The sequence below is a fragment of the Ciconia boyciana genome, chromosome 13, assembly GCF_034638445.1.
Source record: "Ciconia boyciana chromosome 13, ASM3463844v1, whole genome shotgun sequence".
NCBI lineage: Eukaryota > Metazoa > Chordata > Aves > Ciconiiformes > Ciconiidae > Ciconia > Ciconia boyciana.
This window is the reverse complement of record NC_132946.1, coordinates 8,645,844-8,659,367: the sequence shown is the minus strand read 5'-3', so window position 1 is coordinate 8,659,367 and position 13,524 is coordinate 8,645,844. Positions and strand designations below refer to the sequence as shown.

General features: G+C 35.9%; 1 protein-coding gene across 1 annotated transcript; it reads left to right on the top strand.

Moving 5' to 3' along the window:
• Positions 1-34: 34 nt before the first annotated feature.
• Positions 35-13,032, top strand: PMS2 (PMS1 homolog 2, mismatch repair system component). The gene is made up of 15 exons (XM_072878491.1): positions 35-102; positions 523-662; positions 1,250-1,336; positions 2,466-2,568; positions 3,296-3,479; positions 3,974-4,141; positions 5,529-5,626; positions 6,393-6,492; positions 6,763-6,847; positions 7,335-7,487; positions 8,542-9,445; positions 10,317-10,484; positions 10,994-11,094; positions 12,065-12,234; positions 12,620-13,032. Exons 1-15 carry the CDS (start codon positions 83-85, stop codon positions 12,761-12,763), a joined length of 2,625 nt encoding a protein of 874 aa, XP_072734592.1. The 5' UTR covers positions 35-82; the 3' UTR covers positions 12,764-13,032.
• Positions 13,033-13,524: the final 492 nt, after the last annotated feature.

Below are 13,524 nucleotides of genomic sequence, written 5' to 3'. Positions count from 1 at the left end.
GCAGCCAATGACCGAGCGGGGGCGGGGTCTGCGGGAGGGGGATCCTGAGGAGGGCACGGCGCGTCCCGCCGGGGTCCTCCTGATGGAGGCGGCTGCGCCCTGGTGAGTGCCTGCCTTGGGGTGGGCTGGAGCGGGCCCTGGCGGGCCCCGGCCCTACCTGTGGCCCTGGGGGCTGCCCCTCGCTCGCACTCCCCTGCCCGGGCCGCCTCTCCTCACGGGAGATTCGCGGCCTTGCTCCCCCGTAGCGGGCCGTGCCCTGGCTGCTGGCGCGGTTGCGGCCTCCTCGGCCGCCGCTGGCTTCTCGGTTCCCGCTTCCCCTCCCGAGTTGCTTGGGGAAGCTTGTGGGGCTTCTCGGGCGCTCCGCGTTTGGATGCAGCCACATGGGTTATCGGTGTTTTACCCCCCGCCTCGCCCTTGGGTGCCGGTTACCCTCGCTTGAGAGGAACGGACGAGGGAGGCGCGGCGAGGCGAGCCTTTACCGCCTGCTTTACTCTGTTTTTCCTGTCCCTCCTCTCTTTCAAGCCTGCAGCCTGCCAAAGGCATCAAGCCCATCGACCGTAAGTCTGTTCATCGGATCTGTTCGGGACAGGTTGTGCTGAATCTTGGCACTGCTGTGAAGGAGTTGGTGGAAAACAGCCTGGATGCTGGAGCTACCAACATTGGTAACCTTCTTTTCATCGTAATTTCATAAAGTTTCATCGACTTCTAAAGTACTTCTTTTTCTTCAAAACAGAGTGCATGTTAACAAATCTGTGCAAATGTGTTCTATTTGGGGCAAGTATGTTTGCAGTGATTTTACACCTCAGATAAATAAAGCATTTTGATTCCCAGGCTCCAGCTGGGCTCCTAGAGCGTGTGATTTTGTTTGTGTTATTTTATTTGTAGCCCTTTTTGCCGCTAAATAAGATATGTGGCCTGTACAGCAGTGGTGATTAGGCTCTGCTAGCCAGTGGCCTCCAGCTAGCAGCCAGTTAAGGCAGGGTTGCAGTTTCCAGAGCTGTCAGGATGGTACCTGTTATAATTGGGAAAACTTCTGCCCAGGCAGAAGTGCAATGAAGCTGAACTATCTGCAAGTACAGGCTGGTTTGCATGAGATGGCTCTAACTTTTGACAGCTATGAGGATTTTTTTGTTGTTCAAACTTGACATGGAAAACCATTATCTGGTAAAGTTACTTCAAGTACAGAATTAATACTGAATACTGTGTATGAACATACAGAATTAAAAGACTTTATTGCTCAATTTTGTAGATATAAAACTTAAAGATCATGGAGCAGAACTGATAGAGGTTTCAGATAATGGAGATGGAGTGGAAGAGGAAAACTTTGAAGGCTTGAGTAAGTTGAACCGTTTTCATAATTTATATTTGGACATTTTGAAAGCGTATTTTCAGTGAGAAATCTACTTTTTTAAAAATAAATTTCCTAAGCTTAATAATTTTTAATGGGTACTTGGCTTTTATATAATGCATGCATGACCTGCAAGACTTGGGCAAAACTAGACTGGACTTCTGTAGTGCTATTGTGGTTATAGTTTTCGTAGCTCAGAAGTAGTCTTTGATTTGATTGCTTATTTAAATGGAACAAAGAATAGAAATAATTATAGAAGAGAAAGTCCTGTAAATGTTAATTTAGATGCATTCATGTTGAGTCATCAGTCATTGAAGGAGTCAAGCTTTGTGAAAGTGACTGCTTTTGAGAGGTGAATTATAAACTTGAATATTTGCTGAACGTGAACTGACATTGCATGCCTGACTGTCAGATTTTCCATTTGCTAGTTTTAAATTGCACAAAATGGGAGCAGAAACAATACTGTATAATAAATGTAACTAGCCATTGCAACAGAAATACCTACATTTCTTTTTTTCATATAATGACTAGGGATCCCTTTCACTGTAAGTTATTACTCAGTAACTTTGTGTGTTCACAGCATTTATATGGTACATCAGAAACTCTTTCTCCTACTGTTCCAGGACAGTGAAAGTTCAGGGGTGCTGCTACTAACTCAGTTTGTTACCTGGTGACTAGTGCTGCACTGACTGTGTAGATCGAGTCTTCCTCAGTTGTGGTCATAGTGGAATAGGCTTATGCCTGTCCACTATATACCACACACAGCACAGCACTGCAGTTGTTTTCTTGCAGGGCAAAATCTGACAGGTACATCAGTCACAGAGGCAGGTACTGTGTACTGCTCCGAGGCATCTTGTAATGCATATACCAATAATGCTGTATGAATTTTGGGTGTAAGTATGGAATAACAGGTGTATCTGAGGATTTTAAAGAGATCTTGCTTATAGGAAAAGGGGAAAGGAAACATTAAGTATCTAATTATTTTGTCTCTAATAATTACATAAAATACAATGAATAATACAGAAGTTTTTTTGCTTCTTGATACGCATGGGAAAACTACTTGCATAAGCCAATGTCACTTTGAAGTGAAATACATATTTTAAATATCTTTTTCCAGCTCTGAAACATTATACATCAAAGATACAAGATTTTTCTGATCTAATACATGTTGAAACATTTGGGTTTCGAGGTGAAGCTCTGAGTTCACTGTGTGCATTAAGGTATTAATATTAAACTTCTTATTAGTAGAAAGTTACTATGTGTACAAAAATAACTGAAGCCAACTTTTCAGTTTACCATTATTGATAAAATGAGGCTTTGGAAACTTCCAGTTCCTTAATGTTAGGTCAATTTTGAGCAGTAGGTTGCATGGCATCCGGAGTCCTTTCCAACCAAAATTATTCTGTGATTCTAAGCACCTGATTGATCCTTTTATGTACAAAATTTAGTGTTACTTAAGTATACAACTCTTTGCAGGATGGAACTATGTACTTGCATAAGCATTTGGTCCTCTGACGTAAAGTACTGTAATATCTAGGTGCTGTGTTTGCTAGGCTGTAACCCGCTAAAACTATATTTAAACTCCTCCCAGACAGACTATACATTTGAAATAGCACAGCTTTTGCATGCAGTTCTGTGCATCAGCAATATTCTGCTGTTATGTATTAGTATGAGGAATGTAGTGTCCAACAAAACCAGACATTAACATTGCATTTTATAAAAGAAGAACGAAAGGGATACAAATAAAAATGTTTGCATTGTAGCTAGGGAAATGTTACACTACTCTTCAGATATGTTTTTAGTTGTTTGTGGTGAAGAGTTAGTTTTAATTAAATGAATAGTATTGATGTAGTTTCTATGCCTGATTAGGTCATGAGGAATGGATAAGAAAATACTTTTCTTATCAGTGCTCAGTGAGTAATTCTGTTGCCTCTTTCCTTCTATTAGTGACGTTACCATTTTTACCTGTCACAAGTCTGCCAAGGTTGGGACTCGTTTGGTATTTGATCACAATGGTAAAATTACTCAGAAAACTCCTTTTCCACGACCACAGGGAACGACTGTTAATATACAGCAGTTATTTTATACTTTGCCGGTGCGGCATAAGGAATTTCAAAGAAACATTAAAAAGGTATGTTAGATCAGAAATTACTAATTCAAAGGAATGTCAATACCCCAGAATTTATTCACTGCTGAATGATATTCAGTTCTCTGTAGAATACATTGATTATGTCAGACTATTTCATGTCTGTCTTGTATCTTAATCAAATAAGAAAACAGTCTTCCTGTATGCTTTCCTCTTCTGTTTTGCAATGATTGGTTTTAAAGATTCATTCTCAAATTTTCAGATTTTGAAAAGAATCAGTATTGTGATCACTTTTGTGTATTTTAAAATCAGGGACTGATGTGTTATGACTAAATATCAATCTTGTAAATGTTCTGTTTGTTTTTAAAGACACTATTTTTCACATATATATTTTTTAATTTAGTTTGTAAAGATTTAAAAAAACATTAATACCACCACCCCTTTTTGTGTTACCTGCAAATATTGAATGTTTTGTTTATACATTTTTTTTAAAAAAGAGACATTTCATATAAATATGAACTTTCTTTTTTCTTTAACAGGAATATGCAAAAATGGTGCAGGTATTGCAGGCATACTGTATTGTTTCAAAAGGAGTGCGGATTAACTGCACCAATCAAGTTGGCCAAGGGAAAAAAAGCTCTGTGGTATCCACTACTGGAAGTCCTAGTTTAAAGGAAAACATTGGAGCAGTATTTGGGCAAAAACAGGTACTACTTTTATTATTGAAAAGAGAGGTAATGTAGCTGTATAGAGAGATTTTTGATATCTAATAGAGGGGATGTAGGAAACCTTTAAAAACCGTAAGAGGAAGGAGCATGTGTTGACCTCTAGCATACCCTACAGGTTGAAAAAGGAGAAACAGTGCAGCTTCGACAGATGCCCTTGAAGCTTCTAAATCTGCTTAGAGATGTTTGGATGGAAAAGACATTATTTAGGAGATAGGGTTACTGCTTAATATCTCTCTGAAGCCCGTTTTATGAGCTGTTATGCCAGCAAGCCTCTGAAGGTTTGTGCTTTTGAAAACCAGTAAGGGCACCAAGGTCTGTATGTCACAAGAACAAGCAATTTTAAAAAATCCTAAAAATGGTGTGATGTGAAAGTCTTAATGGGGGGACAGAAAACTGAGGTGTTTCTAGCTTTTGCAGTCTCTTCCTGTGAAACTAAGTTTCATTAGTGTTCTGGTTAACCTTTAAATGGGATTGCAGTCAGCCCCTGAGGTGTGGACTGTGATGCTTTCTGAATAATAGCTATAAAAATAATTGTTATCCTCTAGAAGAAAGCAAAGATGAAAAAAAGCATAAAAACATCCTTCCTACAACCGTATATTACAACTATCAGGAATATTGAGTGGTTGGTAGCTGCTGGTTGTTGATAAGCACTTCCTCCCTTCACAGTGCCCATGTAGAGATTTCAAAGCCTGTTCATGCTGTGGCTGAAAGACTAGATGAAAGATGTAACTTTGTCTTGCCACATAGCAACAAGCATAGCTGAAAATTCAGTGTTATCTGACTAGAATGTTTAGCTTATAGCCTGCTTATATAATATCAAATACTTAAATGTAAAATCAATAGAAGATACTCTAATGACAGAAAAATAATAGTGGCATGACTGGGAAAATGTTTGTGGTAAACATATCTGTAGTTAGGCAGCTTGTGATTCAAATACCATATCTTTTCTAATAGTTTTATTGTTCTTTCAAAGGAAACTTCTATTATTCTTTTGGCTCTTGTTTTTGCATAAAACTTGATTAGGTTATACGCGTATAGTTGGAGAGTCCAAACTGCATCAATCGTTTTGTTGTTCTGTCTATGTACATTCTGAAGTAAAGGTCTGTGAAATAGTAGTGAAATAAGGCAAAAGTAGTGATATCAAAGGATGAGAATAGCCATTCATTAAGGCATTGTTTCTGTTCCTCAGTAAGCAGTGCTACTGTCTTCTAGTAGGTTTGGGTATTTTAAGTGTTTGAATTGGTCAGTCAGCTTGAAAAAACCCACCATTTTATCAAATAGATTTTAAGGCTAATAAATAACAATAGAATGGAAGGAAAAAATCTATACGTGTTTAACATTTAATTTCCTTTTTTTTTTTTTCCAGTTGCAGAGCCTTATGCCTTTTGTTCAGCTACCTCCTAATGAAGCTGTTTGTGAAGAATATGGACTCAATGCTACTGACGTGCCACAAAATCTTTATAGGTAATTAGAAAAGTACAAACCACTGTTGTGAGTGGCATGTTATCATAACAAAAAATTAAAAAAAAAAACAAAACAGAGTGTGGTGGTGAATAGTAACAGCATAGTAGATATTAGTATACAGTTTGGGAAAGACCATCACTTGATTTTAAAAGTTAATTCATGACTAAGATGTTGCTAGTCAGATGAGTAGGAAGAGCAAAACTACTATTCCTTGTGTCCTAGTTAGTTATATAGTACTTTAATCTGCTGAATGTCACCTTTGTCAGTGCTCTGAGTAATTGGATGGATGAATTGTATCTGTTGTTTATACCTGTATTTCTTCAGTAATGTTACTGAGAAATGGTATGAGATACATGTGAATCGGTTTGTGTAAGTAAATTACCCTTTAATTTCTTAAAGTGCACTTTTTTTATCTCTCACTATACATGAGATCAGCAAATACATACATCAATATCTGACCAATGACGGTTCACAACTGACCTCTCTTCTGCTTTCAGAGCAGAAAAATTACAAATGCCACTTCTTTTGAAATCAGAGCGAGCTACTTTTTCAACTGTCTGATGCCTTTTTGGAGCTAAACATCTAGCCTTTGTCAGATAAGGAACTGGGAGAGGAAATACATGTACATATTTACTGATACTGTATTATAGTGTTTCTTTTAGCCCCTTATAAAATATTCTTCCACTAAATATGCTTGGAGTCATAAAAACTTCTTTTGCTTTGCTCCTCCATTTTACCTTACTGTTGTTATATTATTTTTCAACAGTATTACAGGCTTTGTTTCTCGTTGTGATCACGGTGTTGGAAGAAGTACAACAGACAGACAGTTTTTCTTTATCAACCAACGTCCATGTGATCCAGCAAAGGTGAGGTTTTTATTTTCCTAACATCACTAGTGCTAACTTGTTTGATATTCTCTGAAAACCACTGGATTCGTAGCCGATATGTATATTTGTGGCTTGATACTGCAAGTTCCTGTGCCTCAGGTTTTTGTCTTCGTTGTGTCTATTTGTGTGAACACAAGCTCAATCATACAAGATATGATTTAGTACATTAATTGTTTTGAAGGGGGTTAAATAATAGAATAATAGAAGATAATAGTACTAACATCTATTGTTTTTTCACTTTCTGTGCAGGTTGTCAAGCTTGTGAATGAAGTTTATCACGTATACAATAAACACCAGTATCCATTTGTTGTCCTTAACATTTGTGTAGATTCGGGTAAGTTATGAATAATTTTCAGTAACTTGTGTAAAGGATATAACTTCATTGAAGAATAAATTGTATTTATTTAGAGAATATTGTAACTTTTATCTGTATGACTTTGTGCACTGTGGCGATTTTTTGATCTACAGTTGGTGAAGGAGAGGTAGGGTCTAGCGGTGGTTGCGCTTTTTTTCCCCTCCACTTTTTCTATGCTCAAAAGTAACTTCTTGTCTCACATAATGAGGAAAAGGCAGTCTTGTGCTTAGCTTAAATACAAGAAAACTTGTATCATGTTATTGCACAGAATTAGCTTGTTTTGTTTGCTGGAATGTTGACAAAGTTAAAAGTTGAATTTGCAGACATACTGTGAATGTTAACTGTGGCTTTGGTTTTAATCCTGTGAAATAAAAATGGAGGGTGAAAGGGCAGAAAACTTTGATCCAAGGGTGGAATTTTTTTTTTATTTTTCATTTATAATGAGGTTGTTTTCTTTTTTCTTTAGAGTGTGTTGACATCAATGTAACTCCAGACAAAAGACAAATTTTACTTCAGGAGGAAAAGCTTTTATTAGCAATTTTAAAAACTTCTCTGACGGAGATGTTTGGTAGTGATGTTAACAAACTGAATGTCAATCAGAAACTTCTGGACATTGCAGGTAGGACACCAAATGTGAATGTTTCGTGTATGATATATGGTAGAGAATTGAAAATGGAATAATGTGTTTTTAAAAACCCAAAGGAGAAATGAAAAAAATGTCTGTCTGTTAATTGATACACCTTTCAGAGCAGATTTTTCTTGTATTGCTTACATTGAAAGATTGTTATTGACATCAGATAATAAAGGAGGACCCTAAGTTATTAAGCAATTTACAGTCAACTTCATGGGGAAAGAATTAACACAAAATTAATTTATAATGTTTGAAAAAGATTTCTCCCAAGATACTAGAAGAGATCTGTGTTGCCTTTATTTAAAAGTCCTTGAGAAACAATGATTAAGGTCTCATAAATAAAATCAGAAATTTGAGTATGAGTTTATTGAATTTTGAACTTTGATTCTTTTATAACTACAGAAATTGCTGATTCTCTTGTGACTGTGTAATCTTTCAAAATTGCTTTTCTGTGTTAACACCACCTCATCCTCCTCATTTCTTTCAACAGAGTCCCTTCTAATTTCCTTTTTTACTGACTTATAGAATCAGTTGTAGCCTGATTCTTACTGTTATTTAAATTAACCTTTAGTAAAATACATGTCGGACTGACAGTCCACGAGGTTGAAGTCCTCTAATTATCTACAAATCACACATACTACAAGTATCTATTGTGCCAGCTCCTTAACACGTTGCCAGCAGACTTTTATAGTGACCATTGAAGTGTAAGAGCAATTCACTTTTCATTGTCACTTAGTCATTAAACTCTTTTGATGATATAAATAAATGTGCTGATTGGACTGATTGCTGTTCCAGTTTAAAAAGAGATTACAAATTCATTCACACAAGTACCATTAAGTTCCTTAAAGATGTAACTGCTTGTCTGTTGGATATTAACGCATTTCAGCCCCATACTTGGTCATTTTCTGAAACTTAAGGGCTCCTTTGAGGACTTTGCTATTTTTCTACCTCTCTTTCCATTCCCTCTACTAAAGTACATCATTTAATTCATGTTTCCAGCTAACTTTGAATCTTGAAATATTCTTTATTCTGGTTTTATTAGGCAACTTGAAGAAGACACTTCCTGAAGAGACAGAAAAGCCTCGGGTAGAAATGCTGCCTGATTCTGAGGCTGAAAATCCAAGTGGTGAAGGAAGAGGAATAATGACTCTTGCCAGATTAAGGGAGTCGTTCTCTCTCCATCAAACAACAGGGAGTAATTTTCAAAGCCCTAAAAAGGTAAAACAGCAGCACAGCTCCCCTAGACAAATGTCACTAGTTACCACTTTTGGTACTGTAAAGACTCAAAAGGCTGTCTTCAGTAAGGATTCTGAAAGTTGTCATAAGATGGACTCAAAGATGTCAATTCCAAGCAGACATCTGAGAAAACTAGAAGATTCTGAATTCTGTAGTACTTCTGAGTCAGATGCCAGATGTAGTACACCAGAAGCTGGGAGCTGTGTCAATAGCAAAGGTGTAATTAATCCTTCGGAAGAAGAATTCTGTAGCTCAGAAGAACAACTTCAAAATGAATGTCCTACAACTGTTGGATGTAGTGAGAAATCATTGGAATGTGATGTTCAGGTCTTGGGCACTGAACATGAGTTAAATCAAGTGAATGACTGGAGTAATCAAAATAAGTTATCTCAAGAAGCCAGTAGTTCTTCCCCAAGAGTAAAACGTTTTAAAAGCAGAAGCTTTAAAAGTGAAGCAGATGACTTAAAGGCAGGTAAATGTCCTGAAATGAAGAACACTAGGAACTATATGCCAAGTGTTGATGTACTGGTGGAAGTTAAAAAGAAAACCGTGCCACTTGAATTCTCTATGAAGGTTTTAGCAGAAAAGGTAAAAAAGGTAATACAGCAACAACAGAAAAGTACAGAAACACAAAATTACAGAAGATTTAAAGCAAAAATTAGTCCTGGAGAAAACAAAGTAGCAGAAGATGAATTAAGAAAAGAGATCAGGTATTTTCACCTTCTTAACGTGTTGTATTCATCAATTAATAAAAATAATTAAGGAAAAATAAACCTGTCTTGAGGGATGGGCAGGAGGCTTACATCTACCTGTTAGTTTTGGATATATCTTTTATTTAACTTACACCATTAAAATGTCAATTTGGACAAGTTATTTTACCTGACAGAGCAGCTGTTAGAACTAAATGCAAACAGAATGTGGAGAAAAGACACTAAAAAGATGGCCACAAACACCATAGATTTGGCTTAGTTCAGACTTGCAATTTGCAGTGTGGTCAGAGAAACACCAAATTTCATGACAGATAAGAACGCTCTGAAAAGAGTCCATAACTCTTATTTCCTCTTCATGCAAATTTGAAATTTGGTCAGACGTGGCTGTGAAAATAAGTTACATTCAGGTGGTCACTGGGCAGTAAAAGGGTATGATTCATTAATTTTGGTTTAAAAAAAAAAGTGTTAGGAAAGTCTTCTCATTATGAAAAGAAGGCAAATATGTCAGCTGCCTTACTTCAAAACCGTGGTGCTGCCTTAAGTGTTATTCACTTGGACTATCACCATACTACCCGTTTCTAATTTTATTATCACCAGTGGCCGTTATTTAAAATGGGAGAATCCTGAACGAGTCCTGTCTTAATGATGGATTGTGTTCTGCTGGAAATGGCCTCATCAGTCAGTGGCAGATTCCAGATAACTGTACTTTTTCACATTCATATCCTGCTTAAATGAGGTGTTTTAATTTTTTTTTTTTTTTGATGTAAACTGTGTTCTGCAGGGGAGAAAAAGATGCTTTTAAGTTTTACGGTCTAACATGATAACTGATGAGTAATTTAAATTATAATCTGTTTATATTTTCTATATACAGTAAAGAAATGTTTGCAAAAATGGAAATCATTGGCCAGTTCAATTTAGGGTTTATAATAGCAAAGTTGAATTCTGATCTTTTCATAATTGACCAACATGCTACTGACGAGAAATACAACTTTGAGATGTTACAACAACACACTGTTCTTCAAGGACAGAAGCTGATAGTGTAAGTATTTTCAGTGTTTTAACAATAATTATTTTTAAGTTTAATTAAATGTTTCAGAAGGATATCTATTATTATATTTATGTAGCATTTCACACATTCAAAACACGACAAAAGTTGTTCTTATATTCTGTGTTTCAAAGAGTCAATCTTTACAAGAAAAATAAATTCCACAGATACAGTTATAGCTATGCAGCGAGTCAGTGGTCAGACAGGTTTCACAGCGGACTTACATGGCAACCCACATTTTGGTAAGCATGATCGTACAGTGAGGATATTGGAGACTGCTGTTGCAACATGGAGTGCTGCCCAACTGACTTAACTCTGCTGAGTACCACTTGGAAGTGATCTGTTCAGTAGTGCTTTCTTCTTTTTTTTTTTTTTTTTTTTTTAAACAAAGTGAAATGTTTTAATAGAGCTCTGTATTAGTATCTCTAGATTGCTTCTGAAACCTATCTTAAGTGGTCTGCACTATGTACCTATGCAATGCCATATTTTTCTTTTTCTTTCAGGCCTCAAAATCTCAATTTAACAGCTGTAAATGAAACTGTATTGATTGAAAACCTGGAAATATTCAGAAAAAATGGGTTTGATTTTGTCATAAATGAAAATGGTGAGTTTGGGCCAGAATTGCTGGAAGTAAAAAAATTCAACAGTTCAACATGTAAAAATCCCTTTTGGTAGTTATCAGAAACTTTGAAATAATACACATTATAGTATATGGTTTGTTTGGTTTTTAAGGCTTACAATTCTGTGGTCTCTTTGCACTATTTAACAGAACATTGTAGAGTGTTTATCTCACCAGGTTTTTAGAGAAGTTTCTGAAGACTCTTTGGAGTCACTGACTACCTGACTGGATGTGTATTTTCTGGATGTCTTACATTAAAATCCTTTTGTTTTATTAGTACACTTGCTGGTCCCAGCAGGGTTAGATACAGGCAAATGATAAATTTAGAAACTTTAAATTAATAGGTATCATTGGTAAATAACGTTCTTTGGTTTTTCATATGGCTTTAGCATTGACTTGCTATGTACTTTTGAGCAAAATGCGTAACCTGCAAGCTCCTTATTGTTTTCCTTATACAGCAAGGATAACGAAAGTGCTACCACTTTGGTGTTTGAGAAGTCACTATGGATTTTTTCCATATTCTTCATTCCAGAATCTCCAGTTCTCATATAAAATGCTATTAATTATCGATCTCTTACCAACAAAAATCCTTAATTATTGTGTAGTCACATAACCTCAAAATAGCTTCATAAACCATTTGTTCTTTGAAATTGAAGGGTTTGTCAGAAATTAGATGTATCTGCTTTTAAGTTTGCAAGCAATTTTTTTTGTTAATGCTAAAAGGATAGCTGGCATAGTTACCGCTTCGGTTAGTTAAAAAGTTTATCTGTCAAAAGTTTATCTGTCAAAAAACTGTCAAAAGACAGTTTATCTGTCAAAAGACTAAATTTAAACCTTAGCATATATGCAGATCACATCATATTAATGTATCAAAGTAGTTTCTCAATTTTTCTCTCAAGAAAAAGTAATTTCTTGGAGTGCTCTGTTTCTTTATTAATTATTGCAAATCTTTCAGCTCCTGTAACTCAAAGAGTTAAACTGATATCATTGCCAACAAGCAAAAACTGGACTTTTGGTCCACAAGACATAGACGAGCTGATCTTCATGTTAAGTGACTGCCCTGGAGTCATGTGTAGGCCCTCCAGGGTCAGACAGATGTTTGCTTCTCGAGCTTGCAGAAAGTCTGTAAGTACAGCACTTGATGCTAATTTTCAAATAAATACCATATTTCTGCTGTATTCTGGGTGGCTGTATCTATATATATATTGCAGGGGAAGTTTATTTACTATTTATTCAGTATCAACAGCTAATATCCTTAATTTTGTTCCTTGTGTTTTTGTCTAGTGTAACTTGGGAAAAATTTCTGGTAGTTTTTTATTTTGTTTCAAGCCAGTGCACTTACGAACATACTTAGCTGTGTTTTGTCTTCTGTTCATCTTGTAGATCTTTCTGCTTTTAATGCCTTGCATAGTATTTATTTGCTCTAGTAGCCGAAGTACTGCTGTAATCTGTGTCAGTTGTCAATATGGAGAAAAAAAATAACAACTGGGCTTTTTATCTTTACTTGCAGGTGATGATTGGAACTGCACTTAATGTGCAGGAAATGAGAAAATTGATCACCCATATGGGTGAGATTGAGCATCCCTGGAACTGTCCCCATGGAAGGCCTACTATGAGACACATAGTCAGTTTAGACTTGATTTCACCAGAATAAGTCAGTTTCTGTTTATTAACATTCTCGATTTTAATTCTTGGCAATATTTTGAGCTTTTATCATGACTCTCTTATTATGAGTAAAAAAATTTTAGCCAGTCTTCAAATTTGAAGACAATAACACTTTAAGGCATTCAGCAGGGTTTCATTGTTATTCTTATCGAGTCAACAATATTCACATACTGGAATTCATGTGTAAATAATGTTTCTTTTATTGCGATTTACTGTGTGTATTACTTATTTTTGCAATCAAGACTTTTAAAAAATAAATGTTTATATATAAAGATCAAGAGTAGGTGAACCTCATTTATAATAAATACACTGGTTCTTAAAATTAAGTCGAATGTGAATTTAAGTCTCTAGTAATGCTATAAAACAAACATTAACTCTATATTTTTATACATCCTGTATATGATAACTTTAAGGAAAATGTAAATGATATACAAGTAAAAATACTTTTTTTTTTTTTTTTTACTCTTATACTAAAGCTGGGTTTCATTAGATAATTACTTCATGCATTAATATTGCAGTTAATGATTCACTTACTGGTATCTGTGTTTAAGGCTTGAATAGAACAATTCATCTGGCATATTTACTTTTAATTAGCATTGTTCCCATCCATATTCCAAACATTTTTATTTCCAAGAACAGGGATTCCTTTCTGAGAACGAATAGAAAAATCCTCTCTCACCAGGCACTGCTCATCAGGTCAGTCCAAATTCTACTGCAGTAGAATCAAAATAGTTAGAAAATTTGTCTTTT